At 42.3% G+C, this 22,674-nt stretch overlaps 1 protein-coding gene across 1 annotated transcript in view; it reads left to right on the top strand.

Moving 5' to 3' along the window:
- Positions 1-22,350, top strand: part of NOB1 (NIN1 (RPN12) binding protein 1 homolog) — a 58,342-nt gene extending 35,992 nt beyond the window's left edge. The window contains exons 7-9 of the mRNA XM_086945609.1: positions 2,999-3,096; positions 3,445-3,589; positions 21,046-22,350. Coding sequence (XP_086801735.1) covers positions 2,999-3,096; positions 3,445-3,589; positions 21,046-21,315 — 513 coding nt within the window. The 3' untranslated portion in view covers positions 21,316-22,350. The remainder of the gene's footprint in view (positions 1-2,998; positions 3,097-3,444; positions 3,590-21,045) is intronic.
- The last annotated feature ends 324 nt before the right edge of the window (positions 22,351-22,674 follow it).

The following is a 22,674-nucleotide window of genomic DNA, read 5'->3' on the forward strand; positions in this document are numbered from 1 at the left end:
TTACTCCGAAAACGCACACTGAGGAGGGAACAGAGGATAGGTTTCTAAGATTGGTAGCCATTGTTTGGAGCAGTGACTAGACTTATGTCTGTGGATGTTAAGATGCTCCGCTTCTGCTGTTTGATACCGGTACCTAAAAAACAAAGATGCTTCAAATGTGGGGAAAAAACATTGCTTTGAAAACACTTTTTGTTGGCACTGCTTGCTTAGTAAAGATATTGTCATTTGTGTTTTTTTTAATTGGCATTTGCTTTAAATTATTTATGCGGGGCCAATAAAATTCAAGAACTTGAGAATAAACTTGCCCTCGCAGATATCTGGACATTGAACCTTTGACTGTGGTTTGTATTTCTTATCCTCGATCACCTAAATGGGACTTTTTCCCTTCAGTGTCGTAGAGCCATAGGGAAATGCTGTTATTGAGTCTCATTGGAGCATCTTCCAGACTTACCTGTGGTACTACAAAATATGGTTTGGGATAGCAAGAAACGTGAAGGGCTGGCTTAAAAATAGCGTTGGGATGGTGAGGGGCGACCTTTGACCACTCATTGAGTAGTGGTAGTGGTTCTGTGAGTTTTGGTTTCGGTAGTATTGCATGCATTTCTGTGTTGATCTGGAATCTTTTTCAAGCACTGTGTGCACCTCTTAAAAAGTGAGGAAAATTCAGTTTCACATAAAGGATTCAAAGGAAGGATGTTTTTTTTGTCTACACATGGAAAATACACAGCTGAGACCATTAGGTAACAGCTCTGTAGTTGAAAATGCAGAAAAACATGTGGGCTACCCTCTCTGGGAACTTCTTCAATGCAATCGAACAAAGACAATATGGATCTAATCAGACAAATGATTAAATTGATATTGCGTTCTCTTGTGATGAAACAAATGTGTGCTGTTCGATGCCCCATATGGAGAAATTACACAAAACAGCAGATATGCTTTCTTTATATCCAGAGGCAAAACTTCTGATGAATTTCGTTGTGTAATTGCTCAATTTCACTTACCTACATTTCAATGGTGTGGACTTCATAATGACCAACTCCCAGACCATATCGTCTTTATGGCTTTACTACACTTACAGTGTCTAAGAATGGGCTTAGACACTGTAGGGGTACAGTACTCATGCCACTGTACCCTCACCTCAGGGCTAGTGTATCTTGCAAGATTCGTGACTTACCTAGGCCTCAGGCAGTGGGTTGTAGGCATGGCACACGGAAATGTGTGCCATGTCGACTTCACTTTTCTCTGCACCAAAATACTCAACCTGGAATGGTAGTGTGTGGGTGTTAAGGTACAGGGCCTCTAAGGGTGGCACAATAGGTGCTGCAGCCCTTAGAAGCCTTCATTGGTCACAGTGCCCTTGGTACCTTTTGCAAGGGGCTTACCTGTGGCCAGAGATGTGCCAATTGTGGGTACAAAGGTAAATCTTTTGGGAAGAACACAGGCCCTGGAGGCCTGATTGGCAGGGAACCAGGGCACATCAAGTCAGGTTACATCAGAGGTCAGGCAAACAAGGGGGGGGGGGGGTAACCATGTAAATAGGGGGCACTTACCTACAAATTACATTTGTTTTTTTTCAAATTGCAATAAAGAAATTTACAATAATGCAATACAAGTAAATTAAAGACATGATTAATACACAAGATCAAATGGAACTGTTTCACCAAATCGTGCACCCGTACTACAAGTTGTCTTTCTTCCGAAGTGGGGTTGCTCTTGGCTGTACAGATCAGTGAGATTTGAGACGCTAACTACCTATCAAATCAACTATAACTGGTGCATAGCGCGTTAGGGTTCTAGACAGTGGTGAGGGAATGGAGATAGTACCATAATCCAAGTTTGTTGCAAGCTAAATGCAGTTCACATATGTATCGACACTAGGTATCAGTGAGTGTATTATAACTAGAAACAACAAAGGGGGACTCGATCATATATTACAGGCTGTTGTAAGGGGGTCTTTCTATGCCTTTAGTGCATGGTAGTAGCGGTATCATGGTATCCCACTGTGCCAGGGAGGTGCTACCCTATTGTTTCATCTGCTGAGATTACATAGCTGCCCCATTACCCATTATTCTAATTCGCTTTACCATCGTTCATGGGTGAGGGGATTTCCAATTCTGGGTTTTCAAGGTGTTTTCCTAACAATAGCATCAGGTCTACTATCCTGTTCTGGTATTAACATGTATTTGAACATGGCATCAAACCAAGGAGTAAGGCAGGATTTGGTGTGTGCATTATTAGTTCATCATTTCAGTGAGCAGACTTCATTGATCAATTGTGAGTCACATAAGGGCTTTAATGGAATAAGAGACCTCTTCTACCCTTCAGATAGAAGTAGCAGCCAATTTGAAAAGGCCATCACATGACCATGATGGTCAGTAGCTAGTGAAACCTTTTACTGTTCAAGCTACAGATGTGAGCTTTATTTGAATTTGCTTCTGTATTCTTTTATACAGTAATAGTGTACTTTCAGCATAGAAGTAGGTGCTGCCTGTTTATCAGTTAAATACAAGTGCCTGGATAACTGAAAATTAAATACTCATTTTGCCCCCCACCTTCATAGACAGGCACAAATTTAATGAAAAACTGCTGCCTGCTTATTGATATTGGCCTTTGAAAAAAGTTTATTAGAGGAGACCTCAAAGTCCTTACCAACATGAGACCTAGCTTCCTACTCCAATGACTCCAAATCTAAGTTGACCATGAACCATTAGATTTTAAATAAACCTCTTTATGTGATATAGAACGCTTTGAATTTAATGTTTTATGTTTTTAGGGCCAACAGTTTAAGACCACAGTAAGGAGTAATAAAAAAAAATTCAGGAGGAAAGCATGCTTCCCCTTAACCCTGCCTCATATGGACCCTTTTAAACAAAAGAGCATCATTGTATTGACTGATAATGTTCAGAACCCTGCCAGCCTAAATCCACTGGTCTGATTCACTTGCTGTCTCTAAGATCGCTGTTTTCAACTTTTCTTGTTGAATCTCTGTATTTTTCAGAATGTGCTTATTCAGATGGGTATCCACGTGCTAGCTGTGAGTGGCATGCTGATCCGGCAAACGAGGAATTATATCCTGCGCTGCCATGGCTGTTTCAGGTGAGGGTGCCATTGGTAAAATGCATGTGCTGATCGTGTTCATTTATATGGCCTACCTCCTCCTTTCTTGTAAGGAGATTCAGTGCAGATGTGGAATGGCTGGCTGTTAATGCTGACCTGCTTCTGACCAATTCGTTGTATACCTTAGTGTTGGAAAGCAAATTTCCTTGTTTATTTACATTTACAACCAGTTTTCTGATCTATAATTTTGTTTATTCAAATCTATTTTATGCATGGTGGATTTGACCAGAGGGAGGGAGAGACATTGAGATATTATTTTCTCGAAGGTTGTGGGACTGAAGTGATAATGTCATTATCCAAACCACTTAATGTGATCTGTTCTTCCAGGACAACGTCCAACATGACCAAAGTGTTCTGCCCCAGCTGCGGGAACAGAACTCTGAAAAAGGTAGCCGTAACCGTGAACAAGGACGGCAGTACACAGATGCATTTATCACGAAATCCCAAGGTGCTGAACACTCGAGGACTCCGGGTAAGAGGTTGCTCCTGACTTCAGGTTTCATGTTGTGCTGGTTAAATCTAACCCCCCAGCCAGTTAATTTGCAGTGTTGGATTGCATTGTTGTGTGCGCCAGTGCTTACAACAGCTTTTTATTAATCACTCGAAGGGATGGTAAGTCATGACATCATACAACTGCTTATGATGGGGTAGGTCCTGTGACTTGCATTTGAGCAGCACACAATGACTGAGGCATTTCACCACAAAAGAGTAAAAGATTGACATGCTGCCAACCAAGGAACGGAAGTCGGCAGGCAGAATTTGCAATTGGAGTAATGTATTTTCCCATGCAGTTAACTGTTCAATCAATATATTTTATAAAGTTTTGTCAATTCAACAATGGCTACAGCCTTATACATCTTGGTTTAGGCATGGTAATGAGACATTGCCAGCAAAATCATACCATTTGGGTCATTTGTTTGCTTGAAGTCTTGTGCATTTGTGGTTAAGTTCTGAAGGCTCCAAATTGGCCCCAAATTCTGCGGGTGGATCAAACTACTGTACACAGCGCCCCTAGCACATGTGGTAGCGAATGGATGTATATCAAGGGAGTTCGCATTGGGAAGAGGGACGAGGCAAGGCTGCCCACTGTCCACGCCCCTCTTCGCTCTAATATTAGAACCGCTTGCTGCATTGATACAGCACGATTCGTCGCTCCACGGGATAAAATGGGAGGCAGACTGGGAGGACCGGATCTCGCTTTATGCGGACGACGTACTAATTTATTTAACGTCCCCGACAGAGTCCCTGAAGGTCCTGCTGGACATCCTTACGGCATACGGAACAGTATCGGGATACACTATCAATTGGACAAAATCATTGCTATACGTATTACATGGCCCTATACCCAGGCTCCCTCCGGACTGCGCATTACAAATTGCGACCAGAGGATTTAAATACTTAGGAATATATGTGACCCCACAAGACTCTATATTTATGGAAGAAAACCTAATGAGACCCCTAGAGAGACTTAAAGCAGACGTTAAACACTGGAGATCCCTCCCGTTGCGCTTTTGGGACGAGCAGCACTATTCAAAGTGCTGGCACTCCTCAGGTTCCTTTATGCACTCCAGAATACCCCTTTCCCGGTCCCCCTTTCCTATTTTAAAGCAATTGACGTAGAAATTTCCTCCTTACTATGGGACGGGAAACCAGCCCGTATAGCACAACATAAATTAGTACGTAGCTGGTATGATGGGGGAATTGCCTTATCAAGCGTTAAATTATATTACTGGGCCGCACAACTGACTATCATAAATCAATGGCTACATGTCCCGCAGGATGACCCAGCATTCAGATTAGACAGAAATATACTACCCGTAGATCGTTTGATGAAGGCCCTCTACACTAACAAGAGACGACATGCACTCACAGGTCCCACGGACCACACGATTAAAATTTGGCCCACTGCACAAAGAGCGCTGGGTTGGGAGGGAGTGCTAACACTGGCCGCCCCACTCTGGTAGACCAGACGCCTGGGCACCCTGGCGAACACTAAAGGATTCAGGCAATGGGACCTCATTGGCATCACGAAAATCAGTGATCTTTGGGTGAGGAGAGAAATCCTTCCATTTGCAACTCTACAAGAAAAGTACGGGATGGCAGAAATTGAACTATACTGTTATGTCCAAATCAGACACGCCCTCCAGAATGCCATCCCCCTAGGCACCAAATTAGCAGACTCTTCGCCCCTTGAAGACAGACTCCTCACAGGCTACATGGACAAAAAAGCCATATCAGACCTACAGTGAGCTAGTAAATAATCAACCGGACCCCATGGTAGTCTTGAGAGACAAATGGCAAACAGAATTAAGAAACATAGAGGACTCAGACTGGATGAACGCACTAGCGTCGGCGAGGGAGACAGCGATCCCATCTCGGCTAAAACGTATACAACTTAAAGTGCTACATCGCTTAAACTACCTTCGCACCACACTACATAAACTCGGGGACACACTTGATCCACTCTGCCTCAGGGGGTGTGGGCAAGTCGGAACATTCTTTCATATAATATGGGAATGTCCAAAGATACAAGCCTACTGGGAACAAGTGCTGAATGAGATCTCGGAGGTGGGTGGGGTAGAGGTCCAGCGAGATCCTGGATGCTGCCTACTAAATATTTGGCAACCTACTGACCTTAACCTGGGCCTACAGAATTGGGCAACGCTTGGGATGACGATGGCTAAGCGAAATATAGCCAGGAACTGGGGCTCCGGGGTGGTGCCTACACAGCAGCAGTGGGAGAATGACATGGATGCCGCTATGGTGGCTGAAAGAGCGGTTTATACACACAGGGGATGTCCCAAAAAATGGTCCAGAATATGGAGGAAGTGGAATGAATCCCGGGGGAATGTCTGTGAATCTCCGCGAGCGACATCAACCCCTGAAGATAGCCCATGAATAGAGACGAGGCCTGGTGATCTGTTTACACTAAAAACTCATATGTAGCAATGTGGGAGGGATACTGCAGGAATGTTGTCATCTGTTAGTCAATACGAAATATGTGTCGAGGTAAATTGTTATGTACGCAGTGGAACGTGTAATGTTCTAAGTAATCACAAATGGAGACAATTCATGTTTATTGCTGTATGTGAATCTATGACAACGAACTAACAATAAAAACGTTTTTCAAAAAAAGAATGCAGCAAAAGCTATCCTGCATTTGTGTACGATTATACAGACGATAGCCTGAGTATTTGAATTCACAATGAACTGGCCTAAACAAATTTTATATCCATTCCTGGTTAAGCATATTATAACGTTAACCACATTGCCCCAAAACAACTAAGCACAATGGTTTAAACAGGTGTTTGCATACGTGAATCATGATTCTATTCATGTATATGAAAATGTATTATCTCTTTTAGACTAGAAGGCTCTGTCACCCAGTGGCTTCAATTCCCACTGGCCCTGATGGGTCACGTTGCATTATCAAAAATAAATATAGACCTGAGATTGATTTATAAAGTACCAAATAAGCTCATGGATATTCCTGGTGATTGTTTACAATGATTAGACTCCGCCATTGAAGCAGTTTCTAAAGGGTAGTGGGAGTATATGAATAGCCTTCGTTATTTTGAGGTTGCTTTGGATGAGGATTGTGTGGTTAAAGAGATTTATGAAATACTCTATGACTGAGATACAGCTTGTGGTGCTTTGGTTCCCACTTCTTAAACAATCTACTTAAAGCTGTAATAGACTTGATTCAGTTAATATCTGTACCATTGTGTTTTACCCCACACAAGGGGCTCTCCCGCAGACTGGATCTACTAACTTAGGAACAGGGCAAAATCAGGTTTCTGGACCACAGACCACTCAATCTAGCATTTTGGTTACCCAGTTCTCCTAAAATAATGCATGTACATTTTCCAGGAAGCTCTCAGACCTAGTACTCTGGCCTACTATGCAGCAAAATGCAGGAATGATTTGTGAACTATTGTAACTCCAATAATATAGATCTCCTTAAACCAGCAGCCCACAGCATTGCCTGCTGTTTGCTACAGAAATCGGGACTAGCATATACTTCCATATGACTACATCTTACAGCCATTGTTGCTTATATGCAAAATAGAGAGCACCCCTCTTGCTCCACAATTGCTGTGTTTAAAACCTTTATGAAAGCCCTTTAAAGAGTGATTCCACCCAGAGAGCCACCTGTGTGGCTCAAGATAGTCCTCTCAACACTCCTGGGTCCCAAAACCGTGCCATTGCATTCCTGTCTGTTGCTATTTCTTTATTGAAAAATTGCTTTTCCCAGAGCTGTCACCTAACTAAGGCACATAAGTGAGGTTTAAGTCCTCATTTTACTGGAGCGTATGCTTGTTTTTAGGATAGACCCTGAATTCCTTTGTAAGGTGGTTTCTCCTTTGCACTTCAATAAAACAATTGAGCTACCAATCCTTTTCCCCTTCACTCAGACTGCAAAGGTCCTTCATTCTCTAGAGGTTTAGAGCCTTAATGTACTACATAGAGAGAAACAAGCCTGCTCAGAAAACTCAACAGCTGTTAGTCACTTTTGCTAAACCTCATAAAGGTCACCCAGTATCAAAAGCTGGCATAGCTAGATGAATTGTTATTTATTTCCAAACATGTTACCTTAAAGCCAAATGGTTTCGTCCCTCTAACCCTAGGCCACACTCTACTAGGAAGAAAGACGCAACCGTGGCATTTCTGAGGAATATTCCCATAGCTGACATCTGCAAAGGAGTTACATGGTTCACTTCATATACTTTTAACAAACCCTATTGTGCAGATATTTTTGCCTCCCAACAGGCTAGTGTAGGAAGATGAATCTTTATATAGTGAAAAACGAGGTACACTGTGTAAAGAGTCCAGGCAACCCTTATTAGTTTACAAAGGCAAAAATGATAACACTAAATGCTCTCTTTTTGTGGTAGTGTGGGCGAGCAGTTTAAGCTTGTCAGAGGGTAGTTCTAAGCATTTGTTGTATGCAGAGGCAATAAATGAGACACACATTCAAGAATAAATTCAAGACCAATTTAGACAAATAACTTGTGAAGCATTGATGCGCCTCACGGTGAGTAGCACACTACTCCAGAACCCAAGGTTAGCAGTTACTGTAGTGGTTATCGTAGGTTTCTGTGATTAGTCATATGCTCTCAAGAAAGAATTGCATGCAATTTACTCAGTTACTTTGTGATATTTTAATACCAGGAAGTTATGATGATTATTTGGGCTACGTGAATGGGACAAACTAAAACGGGAAGATCGGCCAGAGAGTCTGAACCAGAATAAGCATAGGAGAGTGATACTCTGAATTGAAATGAGACGGGAACTGAAAGAGAGTCCGGAATTTAGAGACTCACTGCAAGAGGCAGTATGTCTGAAAATGAGAGGTTCTGGGAGAGAGAGCTTGAAACTGAGAAAGGAACAGATAGAGCATGTCTAAACTAATACTACTGCACTTCTAGGACACCGCTTGGAAGGCAGTTGGAAATTGGGAAACTGGCAGGAGGTAGGGACTTACAAAAGCAGCTTGAAGCTGTGACAAGAAAATGGCAACCATATCTGAAATTGGAAGAACAAATATAGGACAGGAACTTGGAGAAACGGTATAAAAGCAGGAGAGGGATTCTGAAAGCCTATCTGTGTTGGATAGTGTTCTAGGAGAGACAGTCTAAAACTGGGAAAAGAACCAAGAGATGCAATTTCGAGTATAGACGAAACGAGTTTTAGTCCCCAGCAATCTCAGGGAAAAAGTTGAAAGCCTGCATCTGGAATAGAAGAGGAGACAGACCGTCTACAGTTTGTACTGGAGCGTGTGACGCAAGGCGCAGCTTGCAGCTTGGTGAGGGAAAGGAGACAGTCTATGCTTGGAGCAGAAAGTGAGACAATGGGTTATGGGGTTAAACTTGGTGGGTTTGAGCTTTGCCTCCCCTCACCACCCCAAGAGGATGAACAGACAGACTCATCAGTCTATAGGAAGACCATTTTAAGCTATACCAGAAACGACTCTGCAAGAAAACATCCTTTTAACCCTAAGATAGCTCCTAAGGTTAACCACGTTCTGCAAGAATCTCTGAGCGCCTGTAGGCCATATGTTGAAATCTCAGGAGATATAATAAAGTAAAGACTTGTTCCATCTGAAATGACATCAGTTAAAGTTGAGTTTATATTTGTTGATTTGTGATAAGTAGTGCTAAAACAGCAATATAAAAAGGTTTATGGAAATCCATAATTTGGGAAAATGCTATTAATACTGCTGTGTTACTGACTTAAACAATTTGCCTGTTAGACAGTGGTAGGTCATTATTCGTAAAGTCTTTCTGATGGCTAAGAATACCTGCAAACCTCTCACCTTTTGAATATTAAGGGCAAGACTGATTACAGAAAACTTTACAGCAGTATCTTCCAGCGTCGCCATGTAGCCAATTCACAGTTCTGCCCCATCCTGGGTTTGGGATTGTGCCATAATTATTCTATTGTTTGAACATTGTTTTAAGAATGTTAAAGTTTAATCCCTGTAACCCCTGTGGAATCCGATATGCATCTCTGATCCCCCTGAAATCTCAATGTGGTGCTTGGGCCTTTAACCAGGCCCTCTTAACTTGCAGTAAATGTGCCCTGAAGGCGATCAGGCAATGGTGTGCCACGCTGAGACTGGCTGAGGCCCATCATTGTGCACTGTGCACTTTCCGCTGCTGGCCTTAGGTAAATCTCCATAATAGAGCTCGCCTTGAAAGTTTCCTGCCACCATTACAAATACAAGACGTTTTTGTCCTCTGTCTTCTTCTAAGAAAAGGTCCTGTTTGCAGAATAGGTCAGGTTTGAAATTACTGTTCAGAGACAGGAATCTTCCTCTTCCTCTAAACCAGTTCTGGGTTTTTAAAAAGTGTTCCTGGAATTCTCTCTGCTGTCAGGTTTTGCTTCAGGGCTGCCAGCCTTCAGGCAGACCATATTTGATCACTATATGTTGCCCTCCATTCTTTGGGCTTCCATTCAACTCCCTGCAAAACTCTGGACCGGCCTCTAACTATGTCACTTCTGACAGAGATGCCTCTGGTGCCAATTGACCACATGTAAAGCGGAGCTGCTGCAGTGGTGCCGCCTCCCAAATCTGTACAAAAGGGGGTGGTGATGGACGGAGCATCTGAATCAATCAAACACTCACACCCAGTCAAAAGATCTGGGTTTGATCCATCACCGTTCTTTAGCCCACTCTGCCACCCCAGTTCAGACATGGCTATATTCAAATCAGTCTGACCCTGTGCCTCATGGGAACAGCCCAGCCCGAACTGCCAAGCCATGTCTTCCCTGGACCGGAAACAAGCTTCAGAGGACCGGTTTCTGGCATTCCAGCCGTCTTCAGCCCGGCTTGCTTGAATCTTTTGACTGGGTGTGAGTGTTTGATTGATTCAGATGCTCCGTCCATCACCACCCCCTTTTGTACCGCCTCCAAAATCTGACACCTTGAGGATTCCAGTGGGAGAAATTTGTATAAATGTCTTTGATGCGTTGTTGCTAATGGATCCACAGAATGCCAGTGACATGGGTACTTCACAAGAGATGGAGACCCAGTGATGCCTATCTCAGAAGTCCGCTCCTTCCGGTCAGTTGTTAGGAAGGTAGAAAAGCTGTTCTAATCGTCATTATTACCTTCGAGATCGTGGCTAATTTATTGATTGGTAACTTTTAGGTTAAGGCAGCTGCTTCAAGCAATTCTTGCTCTTTAATGAGGCATTACTAGGTTGTGTTGCTGTGTCCTGTGAGCAGGCCTTTTCCAGGCCAAAGATTAGCAAGCAAGTAGCTAGATTGAATACACATACTCTGCTGACCCTTATTTGCTCTTGGCGCTGCAGTCACCAGAAATATCGGTGGGGCAAGTGCAACTTCTTCGAACCAAACCCCAGTGCTTTCTCCACAACTACTCCATATCGAGATCTGAAGTATTTATGCACCACAAGTGCCAATGCTTCTGCTTCCAGCAGTCTCTTCCTCCACAGGGCTAATACTAGTTAGTTACCAGCACATTGTACGCATCTTTTGCGAAATGCCTTCCTGTGCCATGAGTAAATTACCTGAGCACATTCAAAGGCCAATTAGTTAAGGACGGCAAGTTATTGATTCTGTTTTGAGCGAGAGAAGTCTGTGTCTGGATGCAGCAAAGGAGAAAAGTGCCTCAGCTAAGGGGGTGCCAAGAGGCACAGGAAGGTGCTTCGGGACAGCATCTAGGGCGTCCCCAAGCCTGCCATTCACCACCTAGCGCGCCGTGGAGAGTCAAGCACATCCCTGGCCTAATCTGTGAGGAGACCTGCGCTGTGCTCAAGGATTTTCTGTAGAATATGATAATGGACGCAGTCACCTACACCCAGCACGCTAAGAGAAAGGCTGCTGCATCAATGTGGTTTATGCCCTGAAATGCCAGGGGTGCACTCTGAATGAATTTGGTGGATACATTCTCTACTTACTCCCAAAGACTCTACTTATTCAGGCCCTAGCCAAGCAAATACTCAAATACACGTTCTTAACATCTGATCATCTGATCTGTGTCTACTGTCGGGTGTTCTTTTTTTATGCCTGCATGCTCTCCTCTGGCTTTTACCACTGTGTGCAAACCAACCTGATGGATTTGTCCTTTGGCAGGCACTGGTATTCAGAAAAAAGACTGGTCCCTGTGGAGTGCTTTAAACAAAGCAGGGTTACGATGAGGTGTCTGGGCTTGGCTTCTCCTACTTGTAAGTTTTGTGGGTACTCCGGAACATTAATGTCTCCACAAGGGCAGACTTTCCAACCCTACAACATATTTTTAGTCAGGAGTGTAGTTAGGCTGGCCAAAAACCAGCAGCACCAGTCATGCCCCCCAACCCATCTCCCCCTCAAATGGCCCCTATTGCAAAGTTCTTTAGTTTGTCCTCTATGGAAGGATGCTCTTCCCTTTTTAGGTCTCGCTGGTGTTAGCAGCGCGTAGCGCTCCGTCCAGCGAAAGACCTATTGTTGTTGGTTTGCCGGGAATGGAGGACAGGGGATGGTTAGGCGCTTTACCTCTGCGATTTCACCTTGGACGCGCTTCTGCTGGCGGGCTTGCATCACGTGTACAGCTGCTGCTCGGCGCCGTCGCTGTGCTACAGGCAATTTTTGTGGGCGTTCTTCCGAAGACGTGCTAGGCTATAGTTCATGTTAATTACTTTTCTGTTTTGTTTCAGACAATCGGCAATTGTGATTCGGCGCCCGTGTTACTGGTGTAAGTCGCATTTACGTTAGATGTTAGCATTTCAAGTTTAAATACTTAAGTGCTGGCTTATTCTATCACATACTTCATTTGCAAGCAGTTATAAACATGCGTTAGCGTCCAGTATGCAATCAACAATTGGGCTTCGGCGCCCGTCTTACTGGCGCTCGTCACCTTTATAAAGTCGCATTTACATTAGGTGTTAGCCTTCTTTTACCACATACTTCACTCGCAAGCACGCTCATAAAGACGCGTTAGCATCCAGTATTTACAAAAAGAGCATATGTTAAACTTGCGCCAAGCATCATGCTGTGTTAATTGGTTCCCTGCTCTGTTGTTCACCACAAGTGTTACAGCTTTTGAATAACTTGGGTGGTCGACTCGCTGGCGTCTTAGGTGCTTCGTGTTTTCGCAAACAATACTAAATGTACAGTTCCCTCACCCTCTCCTTACACACACACACACACACACACCATGCCCCACTTCCACACATACAGCATGCTACGCACTTCACACATACAGCATGCCCCACTTACCGTGCGGGGTGGGCTTCCATAGGACTTCTCTCTGCGGGCTTCAGCAGGCGGGGCTCCCTCAGCTCACAGGAGCCCTGGACACTGCCATGTTCCAGGCAAGGTTGGCAGCACGCATGCTCAGTAGATAAGCGTGTGTGCACGAGCAGCTATTGTGCCATGCGCTTTCAGTTTCTCTCCCCGCCCGCTTGTTTACAATATCGATTGCGAGTGCTTGTTGCTTTCCCTTTCCGAGCCAAATCTACGTGCATTCGAGCTTGTGTACGCATGCGCTTGCGACGGCCATGATTTTTTTTGTGTCTGAGTACCTGTGTGTTTTTGGCCGGTTGAACTCTGTCATTAGAGTATCTCAGGATTAGAGTAATTCCGGAACCATGGTGAGTTTTGTGCTTGATGCAACATTTCTTTTTCTGCGGAAGTTATTGGGTTTTCGGTGGAATGTTGTGACTGGCTTCAGGGCCCATGCAGTAATGGAATACGAGGAAGGGATTGTGACTGTGCACTCTTCAAGGATCCTTATAGCAAATTGCCCAGCCTTTGTATCGGCCGTAAATCTAAAGCCTCTCTCTATTCCCATGTCGCTGGATGTCATCATTGCGTTTTTCTTTGCAGAAACACAAAATTCAACCCATTTAGACGATTAGAGTTTTCTGTGGTGCCAGCCATGCGGCGCTAGTGACAGACTTTATGTATATAGTATTGAACTCCAGTAAGGTCACGCGCACTCTGCTCCCTTTTATTTAGCTGGGCGCCGTGGAGGAGGGATGGGTGTAAGCAAGTGTAGGGGATAACTCTCTTTGGAGAGTGAGTTGCCCAGTGATGTGTCCTGATGTTCATTGCGTTCTTCGCAATGAAAAGTCCACTGTGATAGATGTGGACACCTGGACAGCTGGCTGCAGATGGACGTCATTGCTAGTGTTCATTGTTTAAGTTGCTGGTAAGTCAGTGAGCGGAAACGTATACAGACGCGATCAGGAGCTTACATGACAAGCCTTTAAGAGTTCTCAGATGGTCCATCTTGCTGAAGCTTTTAATGATTAATGGTCGTTGTCCAAGAGATTAGACTACGATTTAGGAAAGGAGGGTTGCCAAAGTCATGTTGTTTGTGATGTTTAACCTTTAAAGGCAGTCTTCAGTAGAGCCCCTCAGAGTCCATCACCTGTCTTGGATTAATTTGTTGATTTCAAATGGAAACTCTGCCATCATGAGTGACGCATGACTTTCTGTTAAAGTCTATGGCTGAACGACAATTATATTCTTGCCAGTTTCAGACCATTGCAAGCACGGGCCCGGCAGAACCTATAGTACTTCAGTAACTAATTCTAATATCGTGTCTAATTTTAACAACAAACACCAATAAAATACTCCATACTGACTGTGATTTGTAATGCAGCACCACAAATAAACTACTATGCTACTGTAATCATGCATCTGTTTATTCAAATATTGTACATGTAAGTAGATAGGTGACGTGGATCAAATTAACTGGGACATTTTAACCTGTGCTGTTCGATTTCACAGACTGCGTGTGAGTGATTGTGCTATAAAAGTACTGAATATTTCTTTTACCTGGGACCCTTCCTTCTGGCTAATCTACATTTGTGTTAAAGTACAATATTTATATGCAAATAAAGGTTTGCTCGCTAAGACAGAGCCTTTCATAAGCCTCAGCGGTGTAGGCAGTTAATCAATTGTTCATCAACTACATTATGCTTCATAACATTGTAAGCATCAGGAAGTCTAGCCAAAGCAAGCTGTTTTTTTAATGCTGCTCCGCCTACTTCATCACACTGAGGGTGGAACTTTTTTCTGCTAATGCTGTTCAGTAAAAGTGAGCTCATTGTAACACAGGAAAAGGCAGCTGTGTGGGCCCAAAACCATCTCCAAAACGCGTGGGTGCCAAAAGCTCAATTTCACAGCCTCTATCCGACAGGTGCTCTTCTATTGCGACTTTCCAGATTAAAATATAAAAAAACATTTAGGCATTGAGGCAGAGTGAAGAAATCTATTTCAGCAGCTGTGGAGAATGAGTTCACCTGACAGCAGCTGACCTCAGATGTGAGGGTTATAGGTGCGGATTAAGAGAAGGATCAGAAATCGTTCACATGGGTGCCATTCTCACCTCCTTGACCCAGAGAGCAGACGAGCACTAGAACGAGCAGGCCATCAAATATCAGTCCTCTGAACTGTGCAATCCAGCGGCTGGGATCTATTCCTAGGAAATTTTAACGGTGGCTTTGCATCTCTCTCAGTGCCACATAATTACATGCCACACAATTACACTCTACTGAATCCAACATACACTCAACACGATACCACTCAGTGCCACATAATAATATGCTACATAATTACACTGCGCTCAACGCAACATACACTCCAAATACCAGTCAGTGCCACATAATTACACACTACATAATTACACTTTACTGAATGCAACACACACTCCACACAATGCCACTCAGTGCCACATAATTATATGCTACATAATTACAATGCAACATACACTCCAAACAATACCACTCAGTGCCACATAATTACACGCCACACAATTACACTCTACTGAATACAACATAAACTCCTCATAATACCATTCAGTGCCACATTATTATTTGCTACATAACTACACTGCACTCAACGCAACATACGCTCCAAATACCACTCAGTGCCACATAATTATCCGCCACATAATTACACTACACTCAATGCAACATACACTCCAAATACCACTCAGTGCCACATAGTTACACGCCACATTATTACACTGCACTCAATGCAACATACACTCCAAATACCACTCAGTGCCACATAGTTACACGCCACATAATTACACTGCACTCAATGCAACATACACTCCAAATACCACTCAGTGCCACATAGTTACACTATCTATCTATCGCCCTCATTTTATCTATCTATCGCCCTCACTCTATCTATCGCCCTCCCTCTATCTATCGCACTCACTTTATCGCATCACCACAGCATCACTCAGCACCACCACAGCATCACTCAGGGGCACCACTACATCACTATGCGCTACCACAGCATCACTGAACGCCACAGCATCACTCGTTGCCACCACATCACTCAGCGCCACCACATCACTCAGCGCCACCACAGCATCAATCTGTGCAACCATTCAACAACAACTGGTTCAAATATGTTCTCTCAATGTTTCAAGCTTTATTACAAGTGTCACAAAAAAAGTTAATATTTCACTTCTGTTCTTGGATTTTCATCACAATAAAATACACTGAACATAATCTTCACAAAAGTTATTTACAAAAGTTTAAGGTATTGCCATTATAAATTACAATAACTTTTATTTAAGTATGAATTATTTTAAAACAATTAAAAGCCATTGTTATTTGTAATATCAATACATCTAAGTTACGTAAATACAACACATATTGCATTACAAATGCTATAGGTGTCACATTTGCGAAAGTTATAACTTGGCATTGTAAATGACAAAGCTATTAATTTCGCTATTTTCAAAACCAACACATAAATACAAAAATTGTCATTTACAATACCAATAGCTCAGACTTTCCTAATGCGAGACCTATTGCATTGCAAATGCTTGTTGGATATTCCACCTTCTATACCACCATATCTACAGTAGTGATGTGCAAAATCCACATTTTTTCCTTTTGTGTAATTATGTGAAATCTCAGGAAAAATTACACAAAAATTACATGAAACTCAAATCTAATTTTGGTCTGAAGTGCCTCTCTCATTGCAAAATTGATGCACGGACGACCTCCCCACAAAACAAATGGGTCCAAAAAAGCGCAGATACAAATAAGCGCTGCTTGCGTCCTGTCTGTTTACTTTGTTCTTGTGCTCTTTTGATACATATTTTTACCCTCTCATAGCCCATTCTTTCTGGTCTGATATTTTCCATAAGACCCATTTCTTGGATGGTTGGTCTAGGGCTTCTTTGAAAATGGGAGGAATAAATGGGAAGAAGCATCCAACTAAAGAACAAGTTACTTACCTCTATGCCACCTTTTCTTGTTAATACTTCCCCGTAGCTTACTCACGCTCTGCCATCCTCTCAGTTTTGAGTTTTATTTTGGGTTTCTAAAAAGGATCCCTGAGGTGTTACTTTTTCATTTGGTTTTGTCTGTCAATTTTCCTTGGTGGCTGTTATTACGTTATTTCTTGGTGCCAAAAGTTTGTGCAACTGTGATGCCACAATGGAAGATGTTTTCAGATAGAGGCCACATCATGTCTTGGTCGGTATGGTGCCCTGGCATGAAGCACCTTGTGGCACTGGAAGATATTAAAATATATTGCCGTGAATTTCTGTATTCAGCTGGGCCCCAGAAAGTATTGAAAACTTGAGAAATCTCCTGGAAGATCAGATCGAGTTTCCATCAGAAACAGCTTTACTGGAGGTATGTAACAATCTTTTGCTCCACACTAACAGGGCAGTTGTGGAATCTCCTGTGTTAGGGCACATAATCACATACTCAACTCCTCCAAATGAAAATTACTTTATTTAATGGTGAAAACTTAGCAGATCAAATTTGCAGTACTTTTGTTCAGTTTGGGTTTGGAAAGAAAAACAATGTATCCTTTCAGAAAACTATTAAAATGTATGTGCCATTTAAGAATTCCAACTCTAAAAGACATTTTCCTCTGAGAGATCCTCAGCCTTAAAATAAATACACTGCTTCAACACAACTATACACAAAATGATAAAGCTGTAGCTTGTACCATTGTTACGGTTTAAAGAAAACTTCTGCTTTCCACCATTTATTTTTATAATGAATCTTGGGATTTGGTTGTACTTGAGTGTCCGGTGCCGGTCAAACAACCTGTGGAACGTGTGTTTCAGCTGTTCAGTGTGTTGCAGAATGATGTACGTTTTTTTGTTACAGGTAAGATGCAGTTCCATAGGGTCTTACAGTGCATGGTTTTAAATTATGACAATTTTTTAAATAATGGTTATGTTAACTGGTGTTTTTTTTTTTTTTTTTTTTTTTGAGGGACAGGTTAAATTCCTGATTGAATGCCTACTATGAAATTACAGATGGCAGGTTAAATATTTCTTATGGGAAGGCTCGATCTAGATAGAAGGCATTAATTTGAAAGCAATATAGGCTATGTGAAGAAAACTGTTCCCTGGGGTTCTGGTAATAATCCACGGCAAATTACAAAGCAGAATTGAAGACTGCAACTATAATGGTTTAGTTGGATGCACATTAATTCCCCACATCAGTGCCGATCAGAGCAATTGAAATATTTTATTTTAGTGACATAAATACATACACAACCACTCACACATTTTAAATCCGATAAATGGCTTGAGGGATAATCGTTGATTCTTTATAAAAAGATGGCCTTTGGTATTTTTTTTAGGGCCTTATTTCGAGTACGGTGGTCCTAGGACTGCCGTACTCGCAGTGGCGGTCCGACCACCACCACTGTGAGTCCGTCCGCAGTATTTCAAGTGTGGCGGTCGGACCACCACAGGACAGCCACGTCCACCAGGATCCAGGATCCCGTGGTGGTGGTGCAGCAGTAAGGGGCAGGAATATTCTGGCGGTGCTGCTGCGGCACTGCTGAGCATATTCAGAGTTGCCTATCCACCACCCATTCCATGACGGTGAGCTCGCCATGAAAAATATAGCGGGGATTCAACTATTGGGGCCCTAACATAGCACCCTGCCTTTTCTGGGACCGGGGATGCATGCAGGAGGGTGGCAATATATGTTGTGCCACCGTGGAATTGCACCCCTGTTCCTGCATGGTGTGGCATGCACGACATGGTGCATGCCACACAGTTGCAGGAATGTGCTGCAGGCGCGGTCATGACGGTGGTCTACTGTTAAGGCTCCACTTTGAGCCTAATACAGCCGCTGCCATGAAACCGCTGCAGCACCGCTGGATTAAACTAAAAATCCGGCGAGCGGGTGCACCGCTGGCCTGGCGATTCTCCTGCAAGCGCAGCAGTGACGGTGCTGCAGGAGGACTGCCAAACTCGTAATAAGGCCCTTGATCTTTTGGGTAGCTTGTGTGTCATGGTCCCTTAGAGACAAGCTTGTTTCCTGTTTGAAAATCTGTAATCTGAAACCTGTTCTAAACACACTAAACTAATACAGATCTTGACCATTGCTGTGTCACTGAAAAGTAGGGCTGGGAGATATTTATTTAAAGTTTTTCCTTTCTTTTCTACATGGAAATAATATACCCTTGTGATTTCGGAGCACTTCAAAGCAAACACAATAGCGAACACAATTTTATATAAACAGTTAAAAAGTAACAATTCAGAAAATTGAAACGTTCAAGTAATACGATATTCATTCGTTTAGTGGGGGGGGGGGGAGAAAAGTATAAGCTACTTATTGGTTTCACCAACCATTCTAGTTATGTTTGTCAAGATCATTTATTATATCTATTAGAGCAATATTTGGTGTTCTGCTCAGACTTCTTGTTTCAGTAAATCTGTACCCTATAATTTTCAGTCGAGGTTCTTTCTCCCTTTATAAAGAAGCAATTTTTCTGCTCTGTTTAAATTAAGTAAGGATTTTGGACCAAGTCCCTTAAATCAATGACATCTCACTCTTTCCCAAGAATCTGTCATCAAAAGGTCAGAGAAACCAAAACTTATTTTGCGTAACATGTCAACTCTCATGGCCTGTTTTTCCTTTTTATGAGGGCAACTTATAATTCTAATGTGTGTGTGTGTCTTTGTATGAAAGTGAACTTTTAAAAGACTGGCCACAATCTACTTGGACGAACAGGCTTTTTGTTCCAGCCTTTTTTGTGTAAGAACTCTGTACGCAATATTCTTTGAGCATGCTCTGTACATATATATTTACATATGAATATACTCTTGCTGAATTTGAAATCCTGTATCTTAAACTGCTTCTTATCCCTGTGGGACACTGATATTGACTGTTAATATAGAGGCTTAAATGCCTGAACTAATCAAAAGGTGCAATATTGTCAAACATTCTTCAATCTCTCTTGTATTGAACATTATCTGAAATAATGCATCATTTTTATCCTGATTGTATTGTATGTTTTTTCAGGGTACGTTTTTGGACTGAAATGCCTTTTGTAATGTTTTACTCATTATCCTTTCTGATTCTAGCATTTGTGTGAACACAGAAATACAGCTGCTAAGACTATTGATTCAGCTAATTCACAGTTATAAGTCCATTTATTATACAATACAAATTTACCATAATATTTGTCTAGACTTTGAATTATGATTTTACACAAATTATTCCGAAGGATAAGTGCAGGGTGCTGAGCTGGATCAGGTGTGAGCATTTGATTTCTGTCACTTCATATTTTTAACATGGTGAAACTAGGCTCCCATAGGTTCTGGGCTGTTAATCGGCTTGTTGATGATTGGTATGGACTAAACGTGTTATTTTAAGTTTGATTTATCACCATTGTGATTCATCTAGGATGTGGTGGCTAGGATCAGATGTGCAACCATTGACTTAATAGTTATTTAATCTATAAAATGTATCTAATTGAGATATAGCCACCAATTGACCAAAATTGGTTTCTTCTTTCACATTCCCTCTAACAACTGGATACATTTGCTTTATTTTGGTTCACATGGATTCAAATTGTCTGGTTCTAGTAAAGTTTGCGTATCTGTTCATAGTGAGTAGTGTAATGTGGGCTCTTCTTGTCCACATAGTTTGCTAATGTCAATTTTGTCCTTATTCCAGGTGAGGATGGGGTGTTTATTCCCATTTCTGGTTCATTCAGACTCTTAAGTCCCTCGATTGCACTTGTTCTACTAGCATGAAATGTCATGCTGCAAATTTTGTATTTCAAGGTCTCCCTCCTAATGTTGGAGCCGCCAGATAGTGCCTAATTTAAATTTTTGTAGCATTTCGGTTCAGACTGTTCAAAAGTTATTTAGATACTACTCTGCTGTGTTGTACTGATATTTAATTTCTACTGGTCACTTAGCGAGACTTGAAACTCTGTGCAGCAGTTGCCTGCCACAAGGACTGTAGAGACTGTTTCAGATAGATCTAGCATAATATCTGCATAACTCATTTGCTGAATGGAATAAGCAGATATGATCCACTGTTGCTAAATAAGTATATGTTCAAATATGACTGCATTCTGCTTCCAGTACACACTGCATGATGCAATTGATTTAAGGGGCACACAGCATGAAAAGACATGTTCTTCATGCGCAATCTTTTCTTTCTGTCTTTCTCGTAGTATTCCTTACCCATCCCAAAGGGTGGAAAGCATGCACACAACCCGCAGCTGGTTGATGACCAGCACTTCCCCCAGCAGAGACTGTCCAAAAAAGCCAAACAGAAGACTGATGCTCTCGACCCAGACTACATTGCAGGTGTTTCTCCTTTTGCTGAAAATGATATTTACAGCCGTGCAGCCAACCTACAGATCCGAGACGGTGCTCTGGGTGCAGGAAGACGGCGGGTGAACCCAAACACAGCCAAGAAGAAGTTTGTAAAGAAAAGATAAAAAAAAAGTGAGATGTGTGAACTTTCAGCCTCACTTCTGTGTGATTACTTAGTGACAAAGCAGAAGAGTACACTTCTGTGCCACGTTCAAGTGCTAATATAAGGTGCAATGCAGTGCTGTCACAAAGTCGACGAAACGCTTTGAAAAAGCAATTCTTCCTCAGTGGTAGGATCATTATTATAGTATACCCAACACCCTGTTATTCAGAAGAGAGCTCTGCCCATTTAAGCCCACAATTAGCAATTTGGTGTCCTTGCTGTGCCATTGAGAGGCCAGTTTTCTCTTCAATATCAAAACTACATAAACACAAATTGAATGGAATCCTCTATGGGCTACTTTAGCACAAACCTCCTTCTTGAGCATGGATCCGAAAGAAAATTGCCAGGCCAGCTCCAGTGCCTCCGTTTTTTAGCTTCTCTAACACAATGATTGTTTAGATGTTGGAGCTTTATAAGCAATAACTCTCTGGCTTTTACTGATTTCTCCTTCACAAACTCATCTAAGATAGCCTCTGACTAAGATGTTTTTCAATTAGTTTCACACTAATGCACTAAGCTGTGTTGTCTACACAAACGCAAGATTATAATATTCATTTCCTGCAAAGTTAACCTAATCTTTCAGGTAAAATAACAGCATTATCCATGAAGACGTGGATAATATTCAGGTGTGGCTTTTTAAGTGTGTGTAGGGGTAATGATATTAACTTGGAACATGGTTCCCTGCCTGTGTTTGTCATGCGCCACTGAAACAGCTTTGAACCCTTCCCTCTTTAAGGAAATCAAAAGATCCCTTTGACAATTCTGGAACTGGTTTCCATGAGGACAGCATATGTAAGGTCCCATTTTGGCAAGCTGCCTGCCAGTCAACGTGTTTCAGTATGAATGGACACCTTGTTCATAAGGTGTAGGTGTTACCTTTCGGGGGAAGAAGCTTAATTTTGACATTTATATTCCATCAATATTATTAACAAAGGGGTAGAAGCTACCTTTGCATTTATTGTTACCATCAGTGAAAAATAAATGCAATTCAGCACCATCATCAGTTTATTTATTTGTAACCTAACTTGTTAGACACAATGTGATGTTTGTCAAATGCTCGAGGTTTCCTGTATGTGCTTTGAATTTTGCTCCCCTTTTACATCCACTTTTATGGGCACCGACCTCAAGACCACGTAGAAAGGGAATTAAGCTTCTGCTATACCCTTCAGATATGCTCCAGCAGACCAGTGTCCTGATGGCTTGCTGTGTTATTCCTCTAGTTAGCATATAAGGAGGTTTGAGCACAGATGCTACTTTTATGTTTTGAGAACATTATATAAAGAATTTCAGTAAGTCCTTTCTGTGAGAGTGGTTCACTTTG

This window comes from Lissotriton vulgaris, chromosome 12 (genome assembly GCF_964263255.1).
Source record: "Lissotriton vulgaris chromosome 12, aLisVul1.2, whole genome shotgun sequence".
In the NCBI taxonomy this organism is placed as follows: domain Eukaryota; kingdom Metazoa; phylum Chordata; class Amphibia; order Caudata; family Salamandridae; genus Lissotriton; species Lissotriton vulgaris.